The following is a 21,964-nucleotide window of genomic DNA, read 5'->3' as shown; positions in this document are numbered from 1 at the left end:
GATTATATGTAATTGGCCGCCGATCTCAAAATATGTAGTTCCAGGGACCCTCCAGAAGCAAAGATTTGAGTTAAACACGTTCGCTCTGAAATAATATATATTCAAAGATTTGTGCCACATTTTCACGATTTTCCAAAAATAGCAGACCTTTCAAGCTCGAGCTTGTAGATCTGCTATTTTTCAATAGCTAAAGTATAACGTAATGCTTAATACACCGAAAGGGGTTCCCGCCCAAAATGGGCTAATCTTCATATAATTGATCCTCATTTTAAAAGGGTACCATTTCTGTCTACTTGCTCTGTGTCTAAGAAGTGGGCTGTGGACCGTTCAGAAACCTTACGCTACATACACCATACTGCAGAGGTGCCCACACCTTTTTTGACCTGAGAGCTACTTTCAAACTGACCAGCTCAACAAGATCTAATGACCAAAATAATTATTATCCCTTTGCTGGAAATAGTTACCGGTACATAAGACACACTTGGAACAGGAAATAGAGAGGAGAAATGGAATGGGTAGGTTTTCTTGTACATAACTTTGTAAGAAGAAAAACAAAACAAAGTGTTGTAACCTGCCTTTTTTTCTCTTTCTCTCTTTCTTTCTTTCTTTCTCTCTTTCTAATTATTTGATCGGCCAAAAAAATAGTGTTAATCATTGTCATGATTTGTCACAACTCGAGTTGGCTTTGTCCGCAGTGTAAACGTCTTTAAATAAATACTTTTTGAAAAGTCTGAGGAAAATGAACGGGGAATTATTTTCCGGGTCTCTCGTTGTCATGAAAGGGGGTGGGACTGTATAGAAGTCCATGTAGAAGAGCCCAGAGCCGCCATTGGACTGAAGCCAAATGAAGTGAACGGAGTTGTCGTAACTCTACGGCTCTGGATCCTTTAGCCAAGATTATCTCCCTACAGCCTCCCATACCAGCTCAGTGGCCTTGTGGTTAGAGTGTCCGCCCTGAGACTGGGAGGTCGGGGTTCAATCCCCGGCCGGGTCATACCAAAGACTCTAAAAATGGGACCCAATGCCTCCCTGCTTGACACTCAGCATCAAGGGTTGGATTGGGGGTAAGTCCCTGCGACATAATAGCGTCATGTTCAGGGGGTGTACTTGTACATCAAGCTGCCTCACGCTACAGAAACAGGAGATAGGCTCCTGCCCTATGGGCCTCATGGCTCGGCAAGGCTACTTACTTATCTCCCTACAGCAGTTTGCATCTGAAGATTGATTATCACAAGCTGGCTCTGACTCAATACAATTACTATCCACAGTAAAATACAATTATCTTGTGCAGACATCACTGAACCCATTGGTTAATTTTGTGAATTATTACAATACCCTTTATTGAAACACTATCTTTCTGTGGGATCTAATTGCTCTGCCTTTCCAGAACTTTATCACACACAGAGGAAGCGTGCAATAAGTGAACATCCACTTGCGTCTATGACTAAAGACTTTGACAGGAGCCATTTGGGTGTACTGACCAAAATTAAATTAAAATTCTACTGGAACAATAATGACTCTGCAAGTTGACACTGGCTGCGTGCAACGAATGCTCAGGTTATTTCCAAAGCACAGTCGGTGTGACTCACTGCGACGCTAGCCGCGGCCTGCGCAGGCTCATGCTGTAGCTCCTCTTCCAGCTCTTCTTGCCCTGCCGGTTCCTGACGCCGTCCTCCTGGTCCATCATCTGCTCCAGCAGCGTCTGGTCGTCTGCGTTGAGCGGAGCCACGCTGATGTCCCTCACGGCCCTGAACTCACCGCAGTTGTTCAGGTGCTCGTTCTCCAGGCGGAAGAAGTTCCACACGAAACGCCTGGGAGGAGGAGGAGGAGGAGAGTCAATGTGATTGGATGGATTCGTATGCAAAAACTACACACCGGAGAGAGACACACAGCAAAACAACCACGCAACACAGAGAAAATAAAATAAAGTCGAAGAGTAAAGTAAGTCTTTTTTTCCTCTAATATAGTCGTTAAACCAGTGCCCCTTGGTGGTTCTCACCCTGTGGGTCCCCACGTGATGTTTTAGGGGTCTCCAAAAGACAGTGAAATGACAATTTAAGGACTTTTTGGGCTGTTACCCGACAATTGGAAAAGCGACCACGTTATTTTAAGGCGAACGATCGCGAAAAGGAGCTACCTTTACAAGTGGGTGATTCTTCAAAGGTTAGTAGAAAACACATTTCTACATGGCCGCATTTTACAATTCTATCTTTTATGCATTACTGCATCACTCGCTGCTGAAATCATACTTCCAAAGCAAAATAATTACTTTAATTAAAAATATTTAAACATTTATATAAGCATGTATTCATAATTTTGTAGTGATGTCACAATGTGCAGCCATTTCACCCTTCCTAGAACATAAAATGTGCAAAAAACACATTCCATCCATAGGACGTCTGGAAACGTCATAGCAAATCCAACCGACGCCGACGCATAGCGCATCCTCAATGATATCAGGCGAGAGAAGAATATTCAGAATTTTTTCCTTTTTTTATCGGACTCTCGGCCACCGTACGCTTCGCTCTATGGTCATATTAGCTTCCCGTTCACTAGCCTGTTAGTGTGGCAGAAAGAATGCCTCGTCTCTCCTAATCCAGGGCGCTCTCCGTGGTTTTGATCTGATGGATATACTAGCGCTTCATTTCTGCTCCTCATCCGCCTCTCGTTCAAAATATGAACACTTTTTGGATCATGTATCGTATAAATGAAATCGAGAGCAAGGTAAGCTAGCAAAATATTTCTCCGTTTTTTTCCCGGATTGTTTCACCCCAGAGCTCCTATTTTGAAGGAATCCCAGGAATGATTGTTAACAGACAAAAAGTATTTATTTTCCTGTCATCAAAGCAGATTGTTTAAATGACAGTTCCCCAGAAAAATAATAATTATATATATATATATATATATATATATATATATATATATATATATATATATGTGTATATGTATGTGTACATATACACATACATATATGTATATGTAAGCGAGTGTGTGCGCGTACCTGAATACCTCCATCGGGGCCAGCACAGTAGCCAGTATGTCAGACAGGCCTGGGTAACGAAACACTGTGGTTAGGGTCAGAGTCATCGTCCAGGAGAACCGCAGCAACATGTCCTCCACTATGGCACCGTAGTAATACGCCTAGTGGGACAGACGCAAAGACAAAGGGACAGAGAGACAGGAGCAGCAAAGACAGAGGGACAGACAGACAGGAGCACGCAAAGACAGAGGGACAGACAGACAGACAGGAGCACACAAAGACAGGGACAGAGACAGGAGCACGCAAAGACAGAGGGACAGACAGACAGACAGGAGCACACAAAGACAGAGGGACAAAGACAGAGGGACAGACAGACAGACGGGAGCACACAAAGACAGAGGGACAGAGACACAGAATGCAGGCAAAGTGTGAACAAACATGGCCAAGATCTTAACCCCCCCACAAAAAAACAATAGGGCACCAACAGGGAGGCGCAATCGGTTTCCAGCGCTGGAAAGGATGTGTTCTTTCAGGCCTGCATGTTCACATAGACGTCCAACAAAGCCGGTTGCACCACATTGGATTTGAACCCACAACCTCCGTGGTGGTGGGCAGGGACTTAGTCTGCCTCCCTATATACTGTAGGAATTTGACAAGAAGAAATGAGCCCTAGCAGTACGTTTTAACAGCGGGCGACAGCCAGGCGAATTTTCCGGAAGTGCATTATTTGTCTATGGGACCCGGCGACCAGTCGAAAAGTGGGCGGAGGAATGTCGCTCGAAAAGATACAAATAATTCATCTTTTCGCCCGATACCGATTAGGCGATGTGTCGGCCGATGCTCGCCCGCTGTTAAAACAAACTGTGAAGACAGTACACGGTCATCTTCACTACATCTCTCTCTCCCTCTGTACACATTTTATACTTTGGCTATGGGAAAATGTGTGCAAATAATTATACTGTATATATTTTGAGTGAACATTTTTAACATAAAATCTTTGCTCCTGGGGGTTCCTGGAACTAAATATTTTGAGATGGGGGGGAGGGGGGGACAAATACATATAATTTTGGCTGCTCCTTGAAACAGTTTGAGCACCACTGATATGGCAACATAAGATTCTTTCAGAAAACTGTTTTTATAAGAGATCTGTAGGATCGGCCTCAGGTCATCATACTATAATTCAGTCAAGGTCTGTCTGTCTGTCTGAATGTCTGTCAGAAACACCGCGTTATCTCCTCACCGCCTGCATCAATCGCTCCCACTTTTCACACAGGCATTGACCATAATAATATGGAGGTCTTAACGAAGCCCTTTTTCCAATTTAACAAATTATAAATTAATAATGAATTTATTAGTGAATAAAAAAATGCGAAAACGCACCCAGGGCGCAGTACCCCCAGCGGCCACAAGGGGGGGAGGGGGCAATATCTCACAACGGGTAAGGGCTAGTAATAGGTTAATTACCTTTTGTGGGTAAACGATCTCCTCTCTGAGGAAGGTGTTCTCTCCGGCGTTTCGGTCGAACAGGCCCCAGTCCATCTTCAGGTCCCAGATGAGGGTGTAACAAGAGCTGACGATGGAGCAGCCGATGAGCAAGTAGAAGAAGATCTCGCCGTCTGGATGAGTGTCTGGAGGGTGCAGACAAGAACGGCACGATGCGTTCAACAAGGTTAACCCATTTAGGCCTCAACATTTTAAAAAAATATTCTAAATTCTGAAATAAATATTTTCACGATTTTTCAAAAATAGCAGACCTACAAGCTCGTAGCGCGCCATGAGCTTGTAGATCTGCTATTTTTCCAATAGCTAAATTATAACACCCCTTTTGGTGGTTATAACACCAAAAGGGGTTCCCGCCCAAAATGGGTTAAGGTGATTTATTTTACACTTTTGTCACATTTGTGATGTTTGACAGCTATGGCCGTTTCTAGCACAAGGGGTGTTTTTTTTGTTTGTTTTGTCTGTGCTTGCAATGGATTCCGAATCATGCTATACTCGGCTACTGAAAGCAGAATGAAAATGTGTAAATCTTCTCTGCATATAGGTTTGTCAATGGTAGCCCAACTGTCAGCAGCTTTCACAAGGTTTCCCAAGGGATTTGGGTTGGAACACATTGAGAGGTGATAGTAGACACCTTTATGAGCAGACACCATTACCCTTTTCATGTCACGCCCGCCCCCTAGAGGGCGTTCACGCACTACAGTTTGGGAAACCCTGGCCTATATGGTGAACACAGTGTTGGCGTGCAGAAATGAAAGCAAGCTCCTCTCTCCGCTGCAGTACCTTTGTGCGTGCTGTAGAGGGCCGCGAAGGTGACCACGAAGAAGGACGTGGAGTATTTCCCTGCGTTGACGAGGTGAGGGAAGGCTCGCTTGGTGTCGCGGTAACGCCGCAGACACTGGACGAAGCGGAACCACGCCGGGAGACAGTGGATCACCGCACGCACGCCGTACGAGTAGGAGTGGCACACGTCGTCTTTACCTGGGGGGGGGGGGGGTGGGGGGGGAGACACGGTTACATACAGGGGGTCACCAACATGTCCGTACACGGACAGATGTGTCCGTGGCAAAGACTTGGTCTTGTCTGCGGCATGAGAGCCAATTACTGAATGTCACGTCTCAAGGTTTTCTTCAGAATATGTATGATAATTATTTACTATACAGCTCTATGGCACATTATTAGTCCAACTAGTACTAGTGGTGGTGGCTCTCAAAGGTTTCATTTGCAAAGGAGGACCCCCGATAACTTCCATTGGTACAGACCTGTTATGGTCATTCGAGGTTATCTCTTGATGTGATATATAATTGTCCGGTCATTTTGTATGTCTGTGGCAAAAAGTGACATTTTGACAATGACACTTTAGGTTTCCCGGTTTTAATTAATGGGTTCACAACAAAACGTACATTTATTGTATTAGAGTAGTCAGAGGAAAGCTGACACCAAAAACTATTATATTTCTATCATTTATCAATCATTATGGCATTTTATCATGATTCAATGCTCAAGTTAAAAAAAAACATGCTTATTATAAAAAATAGAATTTCCACGTGAAAACCTTATGAAACCCCATAGAGTTGAGGGGCTACAAGAACATGGTGTGTGTGTGTGTGCGCGCGTGTGTGCGTGCGTGCGTACCTTCACTGCTAATGAGTCCGTCGTGTTTGTGCCAGTCCAGCTCGAAGCTGTAGAAGCAGATCATGTACTCCAGGTCCATCAGACAAACCACCAGAGAGTTCAGCTGGTCGGCCAGCCAGAAGTCTGCAAACTCCACCCGGTGGAACGGAGCCGTCACCACGCGGAACTACACAGGGAAATATAAACAGAGCCGTCACCACACGGAACTACACAGGGAAATATAAACAGAGCCGTCACCACACAGGAAAATATAAACAGAGCCGTCACCACACGGAACTACACAGGATAATATAAACAGAGCCGTCACCACACGGAACTACACAGGATAATATAAACAGAGCCGTCACCACACGGAACTACACAGGGAAATATAAACAGAGCCGTCACCACACAGGTAAATATAAACGGAGCAGTCACCATGCGGCACTACACAGGAAAATATAAACGGAGCCGTCACCACACGGAACTACACAGGTAAATATAAACGGAGCCGTCACCATGCGGAACTACACAGGAAACTATAAACGGAGCCGTCACCATGCGGAACTACACAGGAAAATATAAACGGAGCAGTCACCATGCGGAACTACACAGGAAAATATGATCAGTATGCAGACTTTGCAAGTTCGCAAAAGAGCCGTCGCCAGAAATCTATGGGATAAGTATTAGAGATTAGAGGGGCAGCGGTGGCCTAAGGGTTAGAGGAGCGCCCTTGTTGCCGGGTGGGGAAGTGAGTGTCATCACTCACCCAACACCGCTGAAGTGCCCTTGAGCAAGGCACTGCTCCCCCTGGAGTTGCTTAGTGGCCAACAGTATAAGACTGTAGTTGTACTGGTCAGCTCCCAGGTTTGTGTGTGTGTGTGTGTGTGTCTGTGTCCTGTGTCAACGGCGTACCGATCCCATACCAATGTGTGTAATTTATAAACAATCGAGGACAGTGTTTCTCAAATTGACCCTCTGTAACTCTGAGAGTACACTCTCAGATGTTGAGAACCACTGATCTAAGAATAAATACAATAACACTATTAATAATTGTTGAAGTGCAGCTACATGTCAGAGTATAAAACAGGTAGTGCAACAATCAACTGAAGCATTCTAAATAAATAATTGATTGACTGAAAATGTCACGTAATAAATTGCATGTTATCGGAATGACATACTCATTAGTGTGCAGACTCCACTCAATGCAACAGAGCTGGTCTGTTTGGACTAACTGACCCCAACCCCACGGGCACACGCACATCCCTCAGTGTTGTGCTTACCAGCAGCTTGAGGAGCCAGAAGCGTGACTTGTAGTAGCAGGTCTTGGAAGGGTTGATGAGGAACAGGAAGAAGAAGCCGTACAGAGCCAGAGGGTTGGCCTGCATGGGAACCAGGACGCTGTCACTGAAGAGACAGGACAGCAGGCTGACGCACCACAGCACGCCCAGCAGGCCCGCAATCTACACACACACACACACACATTTGAAATGTTTATTTATGTCCACATAATGAGAAGTACAGGAATACCTTGTACAAAGCACATAAACACTGCCAGTGCAGTTTGACAATAGGAGAGCAGCCAGTTACAACGTACGGACGGCAAAGCATCGTTACATACAGTACAGCAGACATGTCAGACACAGGACAGCAGACATAAATCATGGATAAAGGAAACAACGCCTCCTCCAAATTGAGCGGCTTCCTATAATGGCTGAAACTGAGCAGTACCTCGCTAACTGACACACACACACACACACACACACACACACACACACACACACACACACACACACACACACACACACACACACACACACACACACACACACACACACACACACACACACACACACACACACACACACACACACACACACACACACACACACACACACACAGCAAGAGGTTTGTTCATCATCTCCAAGTACATTTCACTGCCTGAAATGTTGTGACAGCTGTATTGTACCTGCATTTAACACCTTGAATATTAATAGATTACAATATTATAGCGAAAAGCGAATGTATATAAGGCCCTGTGCTTTCTATTGGCAAGGAGAGCCACAGCACCGGAGGTAAGGACAGTACTATAGTAATAGTAACAGAAAAACAAAACCTTCAGCCTGGCTTAAATGCAAGCCACTAATGTAACATGATCTTTATATGTTACGCTCTTACTTACTGTAAACATATTGCAAATTTAAGTGTGTAATATGTACTTACAGTGTGTGTGTGTGTGTGTGTGTGTGTGTGTGTGTGTGTGTGTGTGTGTGTGTGTGTGTGTGTGTGTGTACACACATGCGTGTGTGGGTGTGAATACCTCAAACAGATGTTGGTGGGATAGGTTGTTCCTGGGGTTGAGTTCAAAGATGAGTACATGGTTAACCCCTGCCTGTCTCCAGCCATAGGTGTTGATCCCTGCCAGAGAACACACAGTACAGTAGGTTAGGCTAGGCCATTTTTGGGGGCCAGCGTCCCCCATATCCAATGTCCAGGTCCTTTACCCAATAAAAGATTAGAGATACCGACGATACATTTTGGCAGATATCAATATCCAATATAATTAATTGCCGTTATGGCCAATAACCAATATAAACCGATGTCGATATGATCTCATTCTGTATTAACCCATTCTGGGCAGGAACCCCTGTTGGTGTTTTAAGCATTATGTTATGCTTTAGGTATTGAAAAATAGCAGATCTACAAGCTTGTAGATCTGCTATTTTTGAAAAATGTGGTGAAAATGTGGTGCACATTTTTGAAGGCATATTCTGAGAGCGAACATTTTTAACTCAAATCTTTATTACATTTATTATTACATGTAATTTTTGGGGGTCCTTGACATGAAATAGTTTGAGAACCACTGACAAAAAAATAAGTAGAATTATATAGCCTTAAAGTAGGCCAGGGATGATGGAAACCAGGCTAGAACAGAGCAGGACCGGAACTTAAGTGTGCAAAGGCTATTGTGAAGAGCTTATAGGAGGCCTCCGAGCACACAAGTCAGTAATAAAGCAGAGGGTGTCAGGGGAGCAGTAAGGAGGCGGGTTAAAAACAGACAAAGAAAATGCAAAGTAAGTGTTTTAAAGCAGGTTAGAGAAACAACAGCACAGCGATTTTATAAGTCAGTGGATAGAGCTACTGTTAACGTGTGATGTCATTTTCTGTAATTTTCTTGAACTGCCAATACAGTATTCTATCTATCTATCTATCTATCTACGGGTTAAAGACACAGCAGTGTTGATAAATCTGTGGATGAAGCTACTGTAAAACCAGTATTAAATGCAAGTTAAAAAAGAAGCTAGTGTAAAAGCTAAGTGTTTAAATGCAGGATAGAGAGAAAACACCAAAGGGAGTTCATAAGTTAGTTGATAAAGCTACTGTAAAATGAGTTCTAAATGACAGATAATTCTCAAAGTAACAGCTGATACTGGTGTTTATCGGAGCCGAGTACTGTATTATTAGATATTGTATTATCATACTCTTCCATACAGATTAGTCCAAATAGAAATGTATTCACACACAAAAAAACCCTAAAAAAAACGTATCGGCTGCAACGAGTGTCATAACTGTGTGTATGTGTGTGCTCGTGTGCACATGCGTGTGCGTATACCTAGCAGGAAGAGGAACTCTATTAACAGGAAGCCTCCCCTATAGATCCTCACCAGGGGCCAAACATCGCGTTCGCGAATCGTCACGGCTCCTGGAGAGTGGAAGAGAGAGAGAGATACAAAGAATAGTTACAGTACAACCAACACATGATCAGAAATGGCTGACTGAAACTTAACAAATCTTATATTCATACAAAGCATTTGAAGCTCTATGAATGGCATGGAGGCTATGCTTGGTTTTAGGTGTCTGAGTGCGAGTGTTTAGCCTGCCATCAGGTGTACATCTGATATTCTGTCAGTATATCCGTGCACCACAACGTTCGCTCCACACGTTCCAAACTCGAATGCACTTCCCACTGCAATCAGAACTGCAGACTCACTCCCAATCTTCCGCCGTAAGCTGAAAACCCACCTCTTTAGACTCCATCTTAGCCCGTAGCACTTGCCCTAGCCCCGACGACCTTACAGGCGTATGCAAAGGCTCAACTTATGTAGCTTAGATAGCATTTTATGTAGACATAGCACTCTAAAGTATATATGCATAGTTTCATTATATAGATATTCCACTGTTACGTTCTTATCTTATGTATGATTCATGATGACTCTTTCCATGTATAGGATGTACGTATTACCATGTTTGTGTTCTTGCTTACTGTAAATCGCTCTGGATTAAGAGCGTCTGCTAAATGCCTAAATTGTAAATGGTAAACTTGACGCTCTGCTGCTGAGGAGAGAGAAAACTGTTCGCTGATCCTGTTCATTCGATGGATTAACCCATTTTGGGCGGGAACCCCTTGTGGTGTTTTAACTAAGCATTATGTAATACTTTAGCTATTGAAAAATAGCAGATCTTCAAGCTCATAGCGCGCCACTCGGTGGCGCGCTATGAGCTTGTAGGTCTGCTATTTTCTGCTATTTCGATGTCAGGCCTAAATGGGTTAAAGTTACGGTAGCCTCTCGTGCGAGTGTAAAGTACTGTACCGTTAGAAAAGAAACAATAACAAGAAACAATCGCCAACACAGATAGCATTTGTAATGTTGGTCGCGTCTGTAAACGGTCACATTGTCACCAAATGGAAGCATGTAGGAGACTATACATTTTACACAATTATCATAGCTTGTACAATGCTGTCCTGTTTAACTTTCAATGTGATCTATCCATGCCGATCGTGTTTACGTTTACAACTCAATGTGCTGGCGGAAGTGTCGTCCTCTAATAATTCAAGAAAGAGGGGTCGAGCAGAAGAGGAAAAGCCTTCTTGCTCTCTGCTGCCAAAGGACGCCAGGGGTACTTTTCTCTGCTTGCATCACTAGTGCTCCGTTGGATTGGGATTCACTCCAAGATCGACGGGTCACGTAAATGAAATGGGGAGACATTTCTCTCACCCTCCATTGCGTAGTGCTTCTTGCGTCGATTACGTTCGACTCTGTAAAGCACTTTAAGCAACACCAACACCTTTGCTGCCAAGGAGGGCATTGACATTCCTATTTATATTTTTGCAGGTAAAATCCTGGCTCACTGTAGTGAAAACACAGCTTATGTCGCTGGTTGAGTTGAATGTTTTCCATCATGTTTGGTATGTTTGTATGGAAGTGTGTGTGTTTGTTTTGTTACCTGTGATAATCACTGTCACCACTAGGACCAGGAACACCCCGCAGTAGAGCCCCACTCTGAAGGTGGTCCACGCAGGGGCAGGCTGCAGGGATACAAAAACTGTTTACTAATGAATGGCATTTTTATAGCGCTTTTCCAAGTGCTCAAAGCACCTTGCAATGGTTCATTCATTCATACATTGGGAGGTGACGTGGCAGACAGTCGACGCCAGCGTCCTCACCTCCCACATTCACAAGCTAGCACCGACCAAATCATTGGAGGCAACGTGGGGTTCAGTGTCTTGCCCAAGGACACTTCGACATGTCAGGACAGGAGGAGCCAGAAGTCTCCTAATTGTTCCCGATGTGCCTTGCATGGTTTCCTCCGCCATCGGTGTATGAATGTGTTTACAATCTATGTAAAGCGATTTGGATTAAAGTGCTATTTAGGATACATCGCTTATTTTGATCGCTCGAAAATATTTTTTTCCTACACATCTGTCTTTCATAATGACCAAAGATGTTGCAGTGTTTTGTACCAACGGGGCTTCTGTAGAAAGGCAAACGAGCCTAAGACCCGCTCGGAGATGCTCTGAAGTCAACTCTGGATGTTTTTTTTTTTTATTGTTGTTTTCGCCCCTACCACTGATTGTTGGTTATAATAAGACCAGATTACGATAAGAAAATGCTGGTCCGGAATTCTCCTTCAACAACTTCAGTGTGTGTGTGCATGTGTGTGTGTGTGTGCGTGCGTGCACGTGCGTGCGTCTGACCTGTGCTGCCCCCAAGGGCGGCACCCTCAGTCTCTTCATGGCCTTCTGTCTGTCCCCTCCCTCCAGCTCTGTTGTAACCAACGCCTGATGGGGAGAACAGAGAGGCGTGGTTGGTGGAAAGAGATGGGAGGAGAAAGTAAAACCATTAAATACGCATTTTGATACACATTTGATCTACCTGCGTGTGAGTTTGTGTGTGTGTGTGTGTGTGTGTGTGTGTGTGTGTGTGTGTGTGTACCTCAGTCTCGGAGATAATTTGCGTGATCTTCTTGCATGTGTAGAATGGGGCGACTTCGACATGGGCCACCCTCCAGTCTGCACCTCTGGACGTCTCCAGAATCTTATCATGTTTCTTCAGGATCTTACGGAAGCCTGTGAAGTTCAGGTTCTGAAACACACAGAGAGAGAGAGAGAGAGAGAGAGAGAGAGAGAGAGAGAGAGAGAGAGAGAGAGAATGGAAAGCGATAGGGAGACAGAAAGACAAGTAGTAGAAAAATGTAGGTAAAAAATGAAGAGTACTGTGTGTATATTAGAATGGTAGCATATGGAAAGGGGACAGTACAACCAGAGTACTGTGTGTATATTAGAATGGTAGCATATGGAAAGGGGACAGTACAACCAGAGTACTGTGTGTATATTAGAATGGTAGCATATGGAAAGGGGACAGTACAACCAGAGTACTGTGTGTATATTAGAATGGTAGCATATGGAAAGGGGACAGTACAACCAGAGTACTGTGTGTATATTAGAATGGTAGCATATGGAAAGGGGACAGTACAACCAGAGTACTGTGTGTATATTAGAATGGTAGCATATGGAAAGGGGACAGTACAACCAGAGTACTGTGTGTATATTAGAATGGTAGCATATGGAAAGGGGACGGTACAACCAGAGTACTGTGTGTATATTAGAATGGTAGCATATGGAAAGGGGACAGTACAACCAGAGTACTGTGTGTATATTAGAATGGTAGCATATGGAAAGGGGACAGTACAACCAGAGTACTGTGTGTATATTAGAATGGTAGCATATGGAAAGGGGACAGTACAACCAGAGTACTGTGTGTATATTAGAATGGTAGCATATGGAAAGGGGACAGTACAACCAGAGTACTGTGTGTATATTAGAATGGTAGCATATGGAAAGGGGACAGTACAACCAGAGTACTGTGTGTATATTAGAATGGTAGCATATGGAAAGGGGACAGTACAACCAGCATGATTTATACGTATGTACCACGTATGATAACAGCATCCTAAGGTTAGCAAGGAATATCACCTCTAATACTAAGCATGTGTTGTATGGAGAATATAGGTTGCTACCTTCAGGAAGGAGATATGGTGTACCAGCATACAATAAGGTCAGACTAAAGAGGTCCTTTGTCCACCAGTCGACCTTGAGGCTTAATCAGGAGTCGTAGTAGCCACAGGGTAATCTATTCTAAGCGGTGGATATTGTCTTCATGTCTTTATGTATGTAAATTGTCTTGTTCTTTGTGTTATGTCAAATGTGTGTATATGTGTTCTGCATACTTGGCTGCTGTGTCGCAAGACAAATTTCAGTGTGAACTGACAATAAAGTTCTATATCATATCATACCAGCAGCAACCAACCCACCTAGTTACCTATAGGTTGTGTGGCAGAAGACTTCACCCTTAATGTGTGATATTAATATAGTGTGAATAATGATAGATTTCATCACATGCCATGTGCGTGCATGAAGTTTGAAGACAATTGATACTAATGTGTTCACATCAGTTAACTGTGCGCGCACAGTGTGTGTGTGTGTGTGTGCGCGCGTGCGTGCGTGCGTACCGTATACGTGTGTTATGGAGTCATTCGTTTGCATACCTGATAGTTCTGCAACAGTATCAGGCTGAGGTAGAACTCTGAGAAGGCGAGCTGCAGGTCCTTGATGTTCCGGTGCTTACACCTCTCCTGTTGGGACAGGGCGAACACCGTCTTCCTCTTCCGCAGGCCGGGCCCGTAGGTGGTGCTCTCTCTCAGGGCGTCCAGCGACGACTGCAGCTCGTTCTGCAGCGTGGCAAAGCGACGCTGGGCCTCGGCCAGCTTCTCTGGAGAGAGAGAGAGAGACGAGGCCGGCAGGGAGAGAGGGATGGGAAGAGAGTTAGGCAGCGGGAAAAGGGTCTGCGGGACACCGCCGGGCAAACACGACATTCACTCGTTAGGTGGTTGCACTGAAACGACTATGGAAATACAAGGGATGTGATGTAATGTGTGTGCCCCCAGTGCGCCAAGCCCCCAGTGAGGCTCTACAACGTTGAGGCGCTTGGCCCTAGTGGTAAGAGCGGGGACTGCAGGCGGACCCGTGGAGTTATGACGAGGAAACCTCGTGCAGCTGGGGTTTAACATTGAGCGCCCGTTTGCTAAAGCATAACATAATGCTAACACCAAAAGGGGTTCCCGCCCAAAATGGGTTAAAGTAGTAGTATTATTAGTAGTACTTAGTTCTATTAGTTGTAGCAACGGTAGTAGCAGCTCTTTACCAGAATAGAAAGTGTTGATCTTTGCCAGCTCCTTTTCACACGCCTGGAAGAACTTCTCCTCGAACTTGGCATAGTACCTCTTAACCGTATCCTCATCTGTAACTGCAGATAGAGAGAAGAGGACACAGGCCATTAGTGAACATTTTACAAAGCACAGGACATATCAGGAAACACAGAGCTATTTTTTCACAGAGGCACTCCGTCTCAGATTGAGTTATGTCTGTTGAAACACAACCCAGTCAGTCACACGCACACAATCACAGAGTATTGAGGCTGAAAACAACAGCTCAACAGGTTCCAATAACAGTACGTTTCTTCTATTCTCAAGCTCGATTCTACAACATGTCTTCTAAATCATGACAGTTTTCTGAAAAACTGTCAGTGACGCTCAACAATTGCATGTCAAGGACCCACAGAATTATCTGTATTTGGCCGCCGACCTCCATCTGAAAATATGTTGTTCCAGGGACCACCCAGAAGTAAAGATATGAGTTCTGAAAAAAGAAATATTACAAATTTGAGAAGGACATTTCTACAAGCTCATAGCGCGCCACTCGGTGCCGAACTATGAGCTTGTAGATCTGCTATTTTTCAATAGCTAAAGTATAACATAATGCTTTAAAACACCAAAAGGGGTTCCCGCCCAAAATGGGTTAAAGAGGCCTTAAATGTCAAACATGAAACCAACCTTATCGCTATAATTTTAAGCTAGCACCTGAAGCAAACTACCACCAAATGATATATCCAAATAATATAGTAGTCGTATGTTATACTTTAGCTATTAAAAGAATCCCGCACACCGTCTTCACTTGAGTTTAGATTTATTGAGCAACGTTTCGGTCGTCAGACCTTCATCAGGCAATGAATGAAGGTCTGACGACCGAAACGTTGCTCAATAAATCTAAACTCAAGTGAAGACAGTGTGCGGGATTCTTTTTTCTATACTTCTCAGTTCCAGTTATCCGACGCACCTGTCCATTGTAGGTGTGCAGAAGGACTTTTTCTTATAATACTGAAAAATAGCAGATCCACAAGCTCAACGAGTGCCGCGATACGAGCTTGTGGATCTGCTATTTTTTTTTTAATCTGGAAAATGTGGCACACATCTTTGAATATACAGTATATATTCTTTCAGAGCAACCGTTTTTAACTCAAATATTTACTTCTGGGGGGTCCCCTGGAACAACGCATTTTCAGATGGGGGTCCGCTAGCCTGGTTAATAAACCAGACCGAATCAGCCGTTGGCAAAAAAAAAATTGCCTGCCAGCGGATTAGGGTCTGGCGAGGCTCAGTAGCACGCCTCTTTCCTACAACCGAGAACAGGTCGGGCCAATCGGGACACGGTATGCAATATGGGCGGGCTTTGGTACAGTGACGTTCAATGCTTGAGACCTTTGACTGACAGTAGCTCTGACCAATTGCGTCAAAGAGAAAATGTTTGAACCCGCCCCCCGGGAAATGAAATCCAAGTGGAGCCAGCCCAGACTAATATACCGCGACAGTGTTGTGTGATATTAGTCTGGCTTATTAGCCAGGCTAGGGGTCCGCAGCCAAATACAGATAAAATGGAAAAGGTTGAGCACCACTGACATAGAAACATAGGTTAACTTTTGATCATCAGGTCATGATTTAGAAGACATTTTGTAGAATCTGGTCTCAGGTCCAAATGATCATATTGTCTATGTCTATATACTCTATACAACACATACCGATTGGTTAGGATAACATTTCACTCGTCAAAAATATGCTTGGGATTGCAGCTTTAATTTGTGGGTAGTTGACAAACTTGACCTTTCACCTTATCTATGATATGATACACTCTCACTACAGAAGGAAAAAAACCCAGCACCAACTCCACTAAATGCCCTTTACTGAGATTTTGTTTTGGGTGACAACATGCACACACACAATGAACACTGCAGCTGTACGGACTACTTTGGTGAACCATTTTTAGCTGCTGGCACGGCCACAAGGGGGAGGCCTTCTCCCCTTTCTCCCCTTCCCCGTATCAAGGCCCCATTGTTGAACCACCATGGAACCACCATGTGATGACATTTAGCCTCTGATAATAATTTTGCCATCGTTGGATAGGATTTTGTGTATTGATGTTGGTACTAATCATTAGGCAAAAGTTGATCAAAATAACAATTTTTCTACATTCTCTAATCGTGTAGACTTCTTGTAAATTCAGTATTGCAGATGTTTAACAATCATGTAACTCTTGAGAGTGTACAATGAAACCAAATGGACCCGCACGGGTCCATTTGGTTTCATTGTACACTCTCATGAGTTAAAGATCTATAAGGGTCCATTTGGTTACGAACTCTCCATCATCTAGCTGGGGGGGACCACCTGCAACCCACCCCCTCAAGGACCACTGGTTGAAAACCACTGTCATGGACAGTTGGACATGTAGCAGAGGCTTTCTGGCATGTAGAAGACAGTGCCGTCAGTGCACGGTACTGTGGCACCGTTCCATTCAATGTAGAGATGTTTGTTATCACACAGTTCTGTGGCACGGTGCCATTCGATGTAGAGATGTTTGTTATCACACAGTTCTGTGGCACGGTGCCATTCGATGTATAAACATAATTTATAAAGGATGGATAAGGGGTAAGAACAGATGTTATGGGGCGTTTGGGGGAAGGGTCGGAATACACTATGGACTTAAATGGTTCTTCGTCTCAACCCTTACAATTTTTTACTTTATTTCGGAATTGGGTTACGTCATTGCAATGCATAACTGTGATGTTTCTCTTTGTGTGGTTCCTTTTTTGCATTATCAGCAAACAAACAAAACCTATATACGTATTATTTTTGCTGACTGCAGTGCAGTCTCTGCACAATACAAATGCCCAGACAGACAGTACCACTGGAGCATGTTCCTCCATGTGGCTGAGAGAACACACACACACACACACACACACACACACACACACACACACACACACACACACACACACACACACACACACACACACACACACACACACACACACACACACACACACACACACACACACACACACACACACACACACACACACACACACACACACACAGGTTTTGAGTCAGACTATGCAGCAGTGTCAGTGATTCATCCAACTTCAGAGTGGCTGGATTTAGACAAGACACCAAATTAACTAAATTGGGGTGTCTGTGGCTAGTCCACGAAAACAGACATACAGTACAAAACATACACAAACATACTGTACGCTGTGTGCACACAGTCAGTCACACACACACACACACACACACACACACACACACACACACACACACACACACACACACACACACACACACACACACACACACACACACACACACACACACACACACACACACACACACACACACACACACACACACACACACACACACACACACACACACACACACACACACACACACACACACACAGTCTAATCTCCTTATCCCATTTTTGCCTTATTCTGCTCATTCCTCTCTCTGCGCGTCTTGGCGTCATTATGATTATTATCATCATTATGCCATTATGACATGTCTGTGTGGCAGTAATAAGCCTAGGCTGTACTTTTCATCTGGCAATTGCTGTTTTTTTTCCTCCCCTCCTTTCCAGGAACTCCCTGCTTTAAACTCATACAGTTGCACGTGGTACAAGACTACAAGGTAAACAAACAGCCACCACATTTACTTAGGTTGCACATCAGTGTCACAAGTTGAAAATAGCAGATGTACAAGCTCACAACGCACCGCGCTTTGATGCATCGTGTGCTTGAAGATCTGCTATTTTCAACTACCCGAGGCGGGGGTTGGCGAAAGGGCCTTTCTATGTTCTCCCCGTGTCCCCTAGGCCTAGGGTAGGTACCCTCACAAAAAACACGAGGTAATCCTGGTCTCTAAACTGCCTCCCCCTGGCCAGCCGGGGCGCCTGATGGAGGGGAAAGGAACTGGTTGGTTCCACGTGCTACGTCCAACCAGGGAAACTGCCCCCTGTCAGGTCAGTGTAAAGGAGCGACTTGGACACTCAGTTCAAGTCCGTTGCTGTCCCCCTTATATGGGGACTAGGTTGGCGGAGGGTGTGTAGAGCCCAGGATCACATTAGATAATTGACACAGGGGTGTCAATTATCTAATTATCGTGGGGAAATCTTTTTTGAGGAGAAAAAAAAACATCTGCTATTTTCATGCAACACTCAATGGTACTGAATTACTAGGCCAGTGTTACTCGTGTAGACACACTTCCCATTTCAGGATTGCGCCCCATCGGTTCAGGGGGAATATTTTGTTATCACTGTTTGACTACCGTGTACTTTTTAGTTAAGCTATGCTAAAATAACAGATTGTTAAAAAACTAAACTGAATGAAGGTCTCGAGTCATGGCTGACTTTAAAATATGTCTCTTTTGGAGACATGCCCCCCCTCTTCTGCCCCAAGCTTATAGTGCCCCGCCATGCCTCCCACTCTTTGGACAAATACGAGTCGAATGAATGGCAAAACCTTTAAGTTTCCCCATAAAACACATTGAAACCTCATCAATTTATGGAATGACAGAACAGGTCAGCTCCATATATGGAGATCTAAGGGTTTGAGGTCAGATGTAGAGTTGCTGGCCAGCTCCATATATGCAGATCTATAGGTGATGATCCAGTCCTCTCCATGTATGGCTATCCAGGGTTAGCTGAGGTCAGTGTCGTGATCTTCATATATGGAAATGGCCATACATGGTGGCGTGACGTGTCACGAGGCGTGATGTCATGAGGCGTGACCATATGGAGGCGTGACTAACACATGGAGATGCAGGTTTTCATAGTAAATGTGACCTACGGTCGCAATAATGCACTTCACTTGGTTGAGAATGCTGTTGATAGTGATATTAGCTGCATGTTTACATAAAGCCAACAGACGGTTCCAACTAGCACTCACTATAGCCAGAGGTGAGTCATTACTTAGGCTGGTTTCCACTACATACAATAGCAGGGTCATACAGAGCTTACTCATTTACCCACGCCACTGAATCTCCCCTTAGCCAAGATGTCTTGTTTTCCGAGACATTTGTGAGCTCAACGCGGGTCTGGTGGTGGTGTGAATAAGCGGTTGATGACTGTGTGTGTGTGTGTGTGTGTGTGTGTGTGTGTGCGCTCGCACGTGCGTGCATGCGTGTGTGTGTGTGTGTGTGTGCGTGCGTATGTAATGCTACGCTGCAATGTAGCAAGTTGTGTCTCTCTCCACTCCATCCTAATTTTACAGCTTCAGAGGTTAACCCATTTTGACCTGAGGCCAATTCTAAGAAAATGTCTTCTAAATCCTAAGTTTTCTGAAAAACCTATGTTTCTATAGTCTGAAAACCCACCTTTTCAGACTCCATCATGGCCCATAGCAATTGCCCTAGCCCCTTAGATAGCACTTTATGTAGACTTAGATAGCATTTTATACAGACTTATAGCATGTTGCGTAGACAGCAGAATTGCATTTTATGTAGTCATAGCACTTTATAGTATATATGAATAGTATAGTATACTGTAGTATGTATAGTTTATATGTATAGTTTAATTATATAGATATTCCACTGTTACGTTCTTAGCGCATGTTTCATGATTGAACTACTTTTTATGTATGTGATGCATTGCCATGCTTTTTGTTCTTGCTTAACACAATCCATGCCAGTACACTACAATAGAAACACAGACCAGTGGCCAGCGTTTCTAAAAATTAAAATAAAATAAAATAAAAAATAAAAAAGATTACGTCCTGGCACAGGACTTAGTGCTTATAGTGCTTAAAACGTAACCTGTCGTTCCTTGGCTTGGATTGGGTTTTAATGTAAATCGCTCTGGATTAAGAGCGTCTGCTAAATGCCTAAATCCGTGGTGCTCAACCGTTTTCCATGTCAAGGACCCCCAGAATGTTCTGTATTTGACAGTGGACCCCCCATCTGAAAATATGTTGTTCCAGGATCATGCGGGAACCGCTTATCTCCAGCTTCAACTGAGCATATTTGTTTCCGTGGTTGAGTGAGAGACAGCTGATATTTTCTCACACATGTATAAAATGTCTCATATGCCCGGGACCAAGCCAAAAGCACCGCTACAACTAGTGCATTATACAACATCCGACACACTTTAAAAAAACATTCAGGAAGGGAACCCCTTTTGGTGTTTTTAAGCTTTATATTATGCTTTGGCTATTGAAAAATAGCAGATCAACGAGCTCGTAGCGCGGCACTCGCTACGAGCTTGTTGATCTGCTATTTTTTTTTAAAAATTGAACAAACATATTTTCAGATGGGGGATGGCAGCCAATTACATATATTTGTGGGGGTCCTTGACATGAAAAATGTTTGAGAACGACTGACATAGAAACATAAAGGTTTTTCAGAAAACTGTCAGGATTTAGAAGACATTTTGGAGAATCGGCCTCAGGTCTAAATGGGTTAAATACGATGGCTTTACCCTATAGTACGTAAAACATATTTTTTTTAATACCCCTCTTCCAGGACAGCAGTCATAATGTGTACAATGTTTGACATTTTCCACACACACTTTTGTTTGGGGCCTTATGTTTAGTCCGAGCGGAAAACACAAGGGTTTTTAGTCACAGTAATTCTTAGAATAAGCGGAAGGTGGAAGCCGGCTGTAGACATAAATTTAGATGTGCAAACTGGGACAGTCTGTCCGTTCGTCTGTCACACAGCGTCTGTCCGTTCGTCTGTCACACAGCGTCTGTCCGTTCGTCTGTCACACAGCGTGGCCTGGAATGGCTCCGGAATGGCTCATTTAATGGTCATATAGTAATCAGAATGGAAAAGCCTAGTACTATACTGTATGAATCACAGGATCATAGCAAGATAACAAGCACGTAAATAGATTATTAGAAGAATGTGTTTGGGGCAGACAGTCATAAAAACAGACGCTGCCCAAGCAACACGTCGGCTATGGCCAGTCAGTCAGTCAGCCAGTCAGTCAATCGGTCAGCCAGTGGGCCAGAACCACGAACGCTAACGTCCGACTCATTTATTGGCCTTAGATAGCATCATATAAAAAGGCACAACTCTGGCTCAGAGGGCAATAATAGCACTATAACTAATACATAGGGTATATGACTAAAACGGAATCAGCGATGACTAGTATGGACATAATATAATGCCATATGTTTTAAAAAGCATACATGACCCATCCGCCGTATACTCACAGCCATTGGGATGCAATACAGTCTCTTTATAAAAGGTGACCGGCTGACCGCCATAGCAGGTTATTAGGTCACATGAGTTATAAGGTGACCACACACAGCAGATGAACAGATTAGGTTCAAATTATAACAACTTCCAAATAATGAAAAATAGGGATGCTTCACTCAATAGTAGTGATTGTAGACTAGAGGGTCAAATAGTTTCCCACACAGACGG

At 43.9% G+C, this 21,964-nt stretch overlaps 1 protein-coding gene across 1 annotated transcript in view; it reads right to left on the bottom strand.

Annotated features, from left to right (window-relative positions):
* LOC306925795 (xenotropic and polytropic retrovirus receptor 1 homolog) overlaps positions 1-21,964 on the bottom strand; it is a 60,876-nt gene that overhangs the window by 8,629 nt on the left and 30,283 nt on the right. Inside the window, exons 3-15 of the mRNA XM_079504872.1 lie at positions 14,578-14,679; positions 13,922-14,145; positions 12,310-12,459; positions 12,072-12,155; positions 11,321-11,402; positions 9,708-9,797; positions 8,415-8,512; positions 7,378-7,557; positions 6,116-6,281; positions 5,264-5,461; positions 4,445-4,608; positions 3,002-3,141; positions 1,590-1,811 (exon numbers count right to left, since the gene is read on the bottom strand). Coding sequence (XP_079360998.1) covers positions 1,590-1,811; positions 3,002-3,141; positions 4,445-4,608; positions 5,264-5,461; positions 6,116-6,281; positions 7,378-7,557; positions 8,415-8,512; positions 9,708-9,797; positions 11,321-11,402; positions 12,072-12,155; positions 12,310-12,459; positions 13,922-14,145; positions 14,578-14,679 — 1,900 coding nt within the window. The remainder of the gene's footprint in view (positions 1-1,589; positions 1,812-3,001; positions 3,142-4,444; positions 4,609-5,263; positions 5,462-6,115; positions 6,282-7,377; positions 7,558-8,414; positions 8,513-9,707; positions 9,798-11,320; positions 11,403-12,071; positions 12,156-12,309; positions 12,460-13,921; positions 14,146-14,577; positions 14,680-21,964) is intronic.

This window comes from Electrona antarctica (assembly GCF_951216825.1).
Source record: "Electrona antarctica genome assembly, chromosome: 1".
Lineage (NCBI taxonomy): Eukaryota > Metazoa > Chordata > Actinopteri > Myctophiformes > Myctophidae > Electrona > Electrona antarctica.
This window is presented reverse-complemented; position numbering and strand designations above follow the sequence as displayed.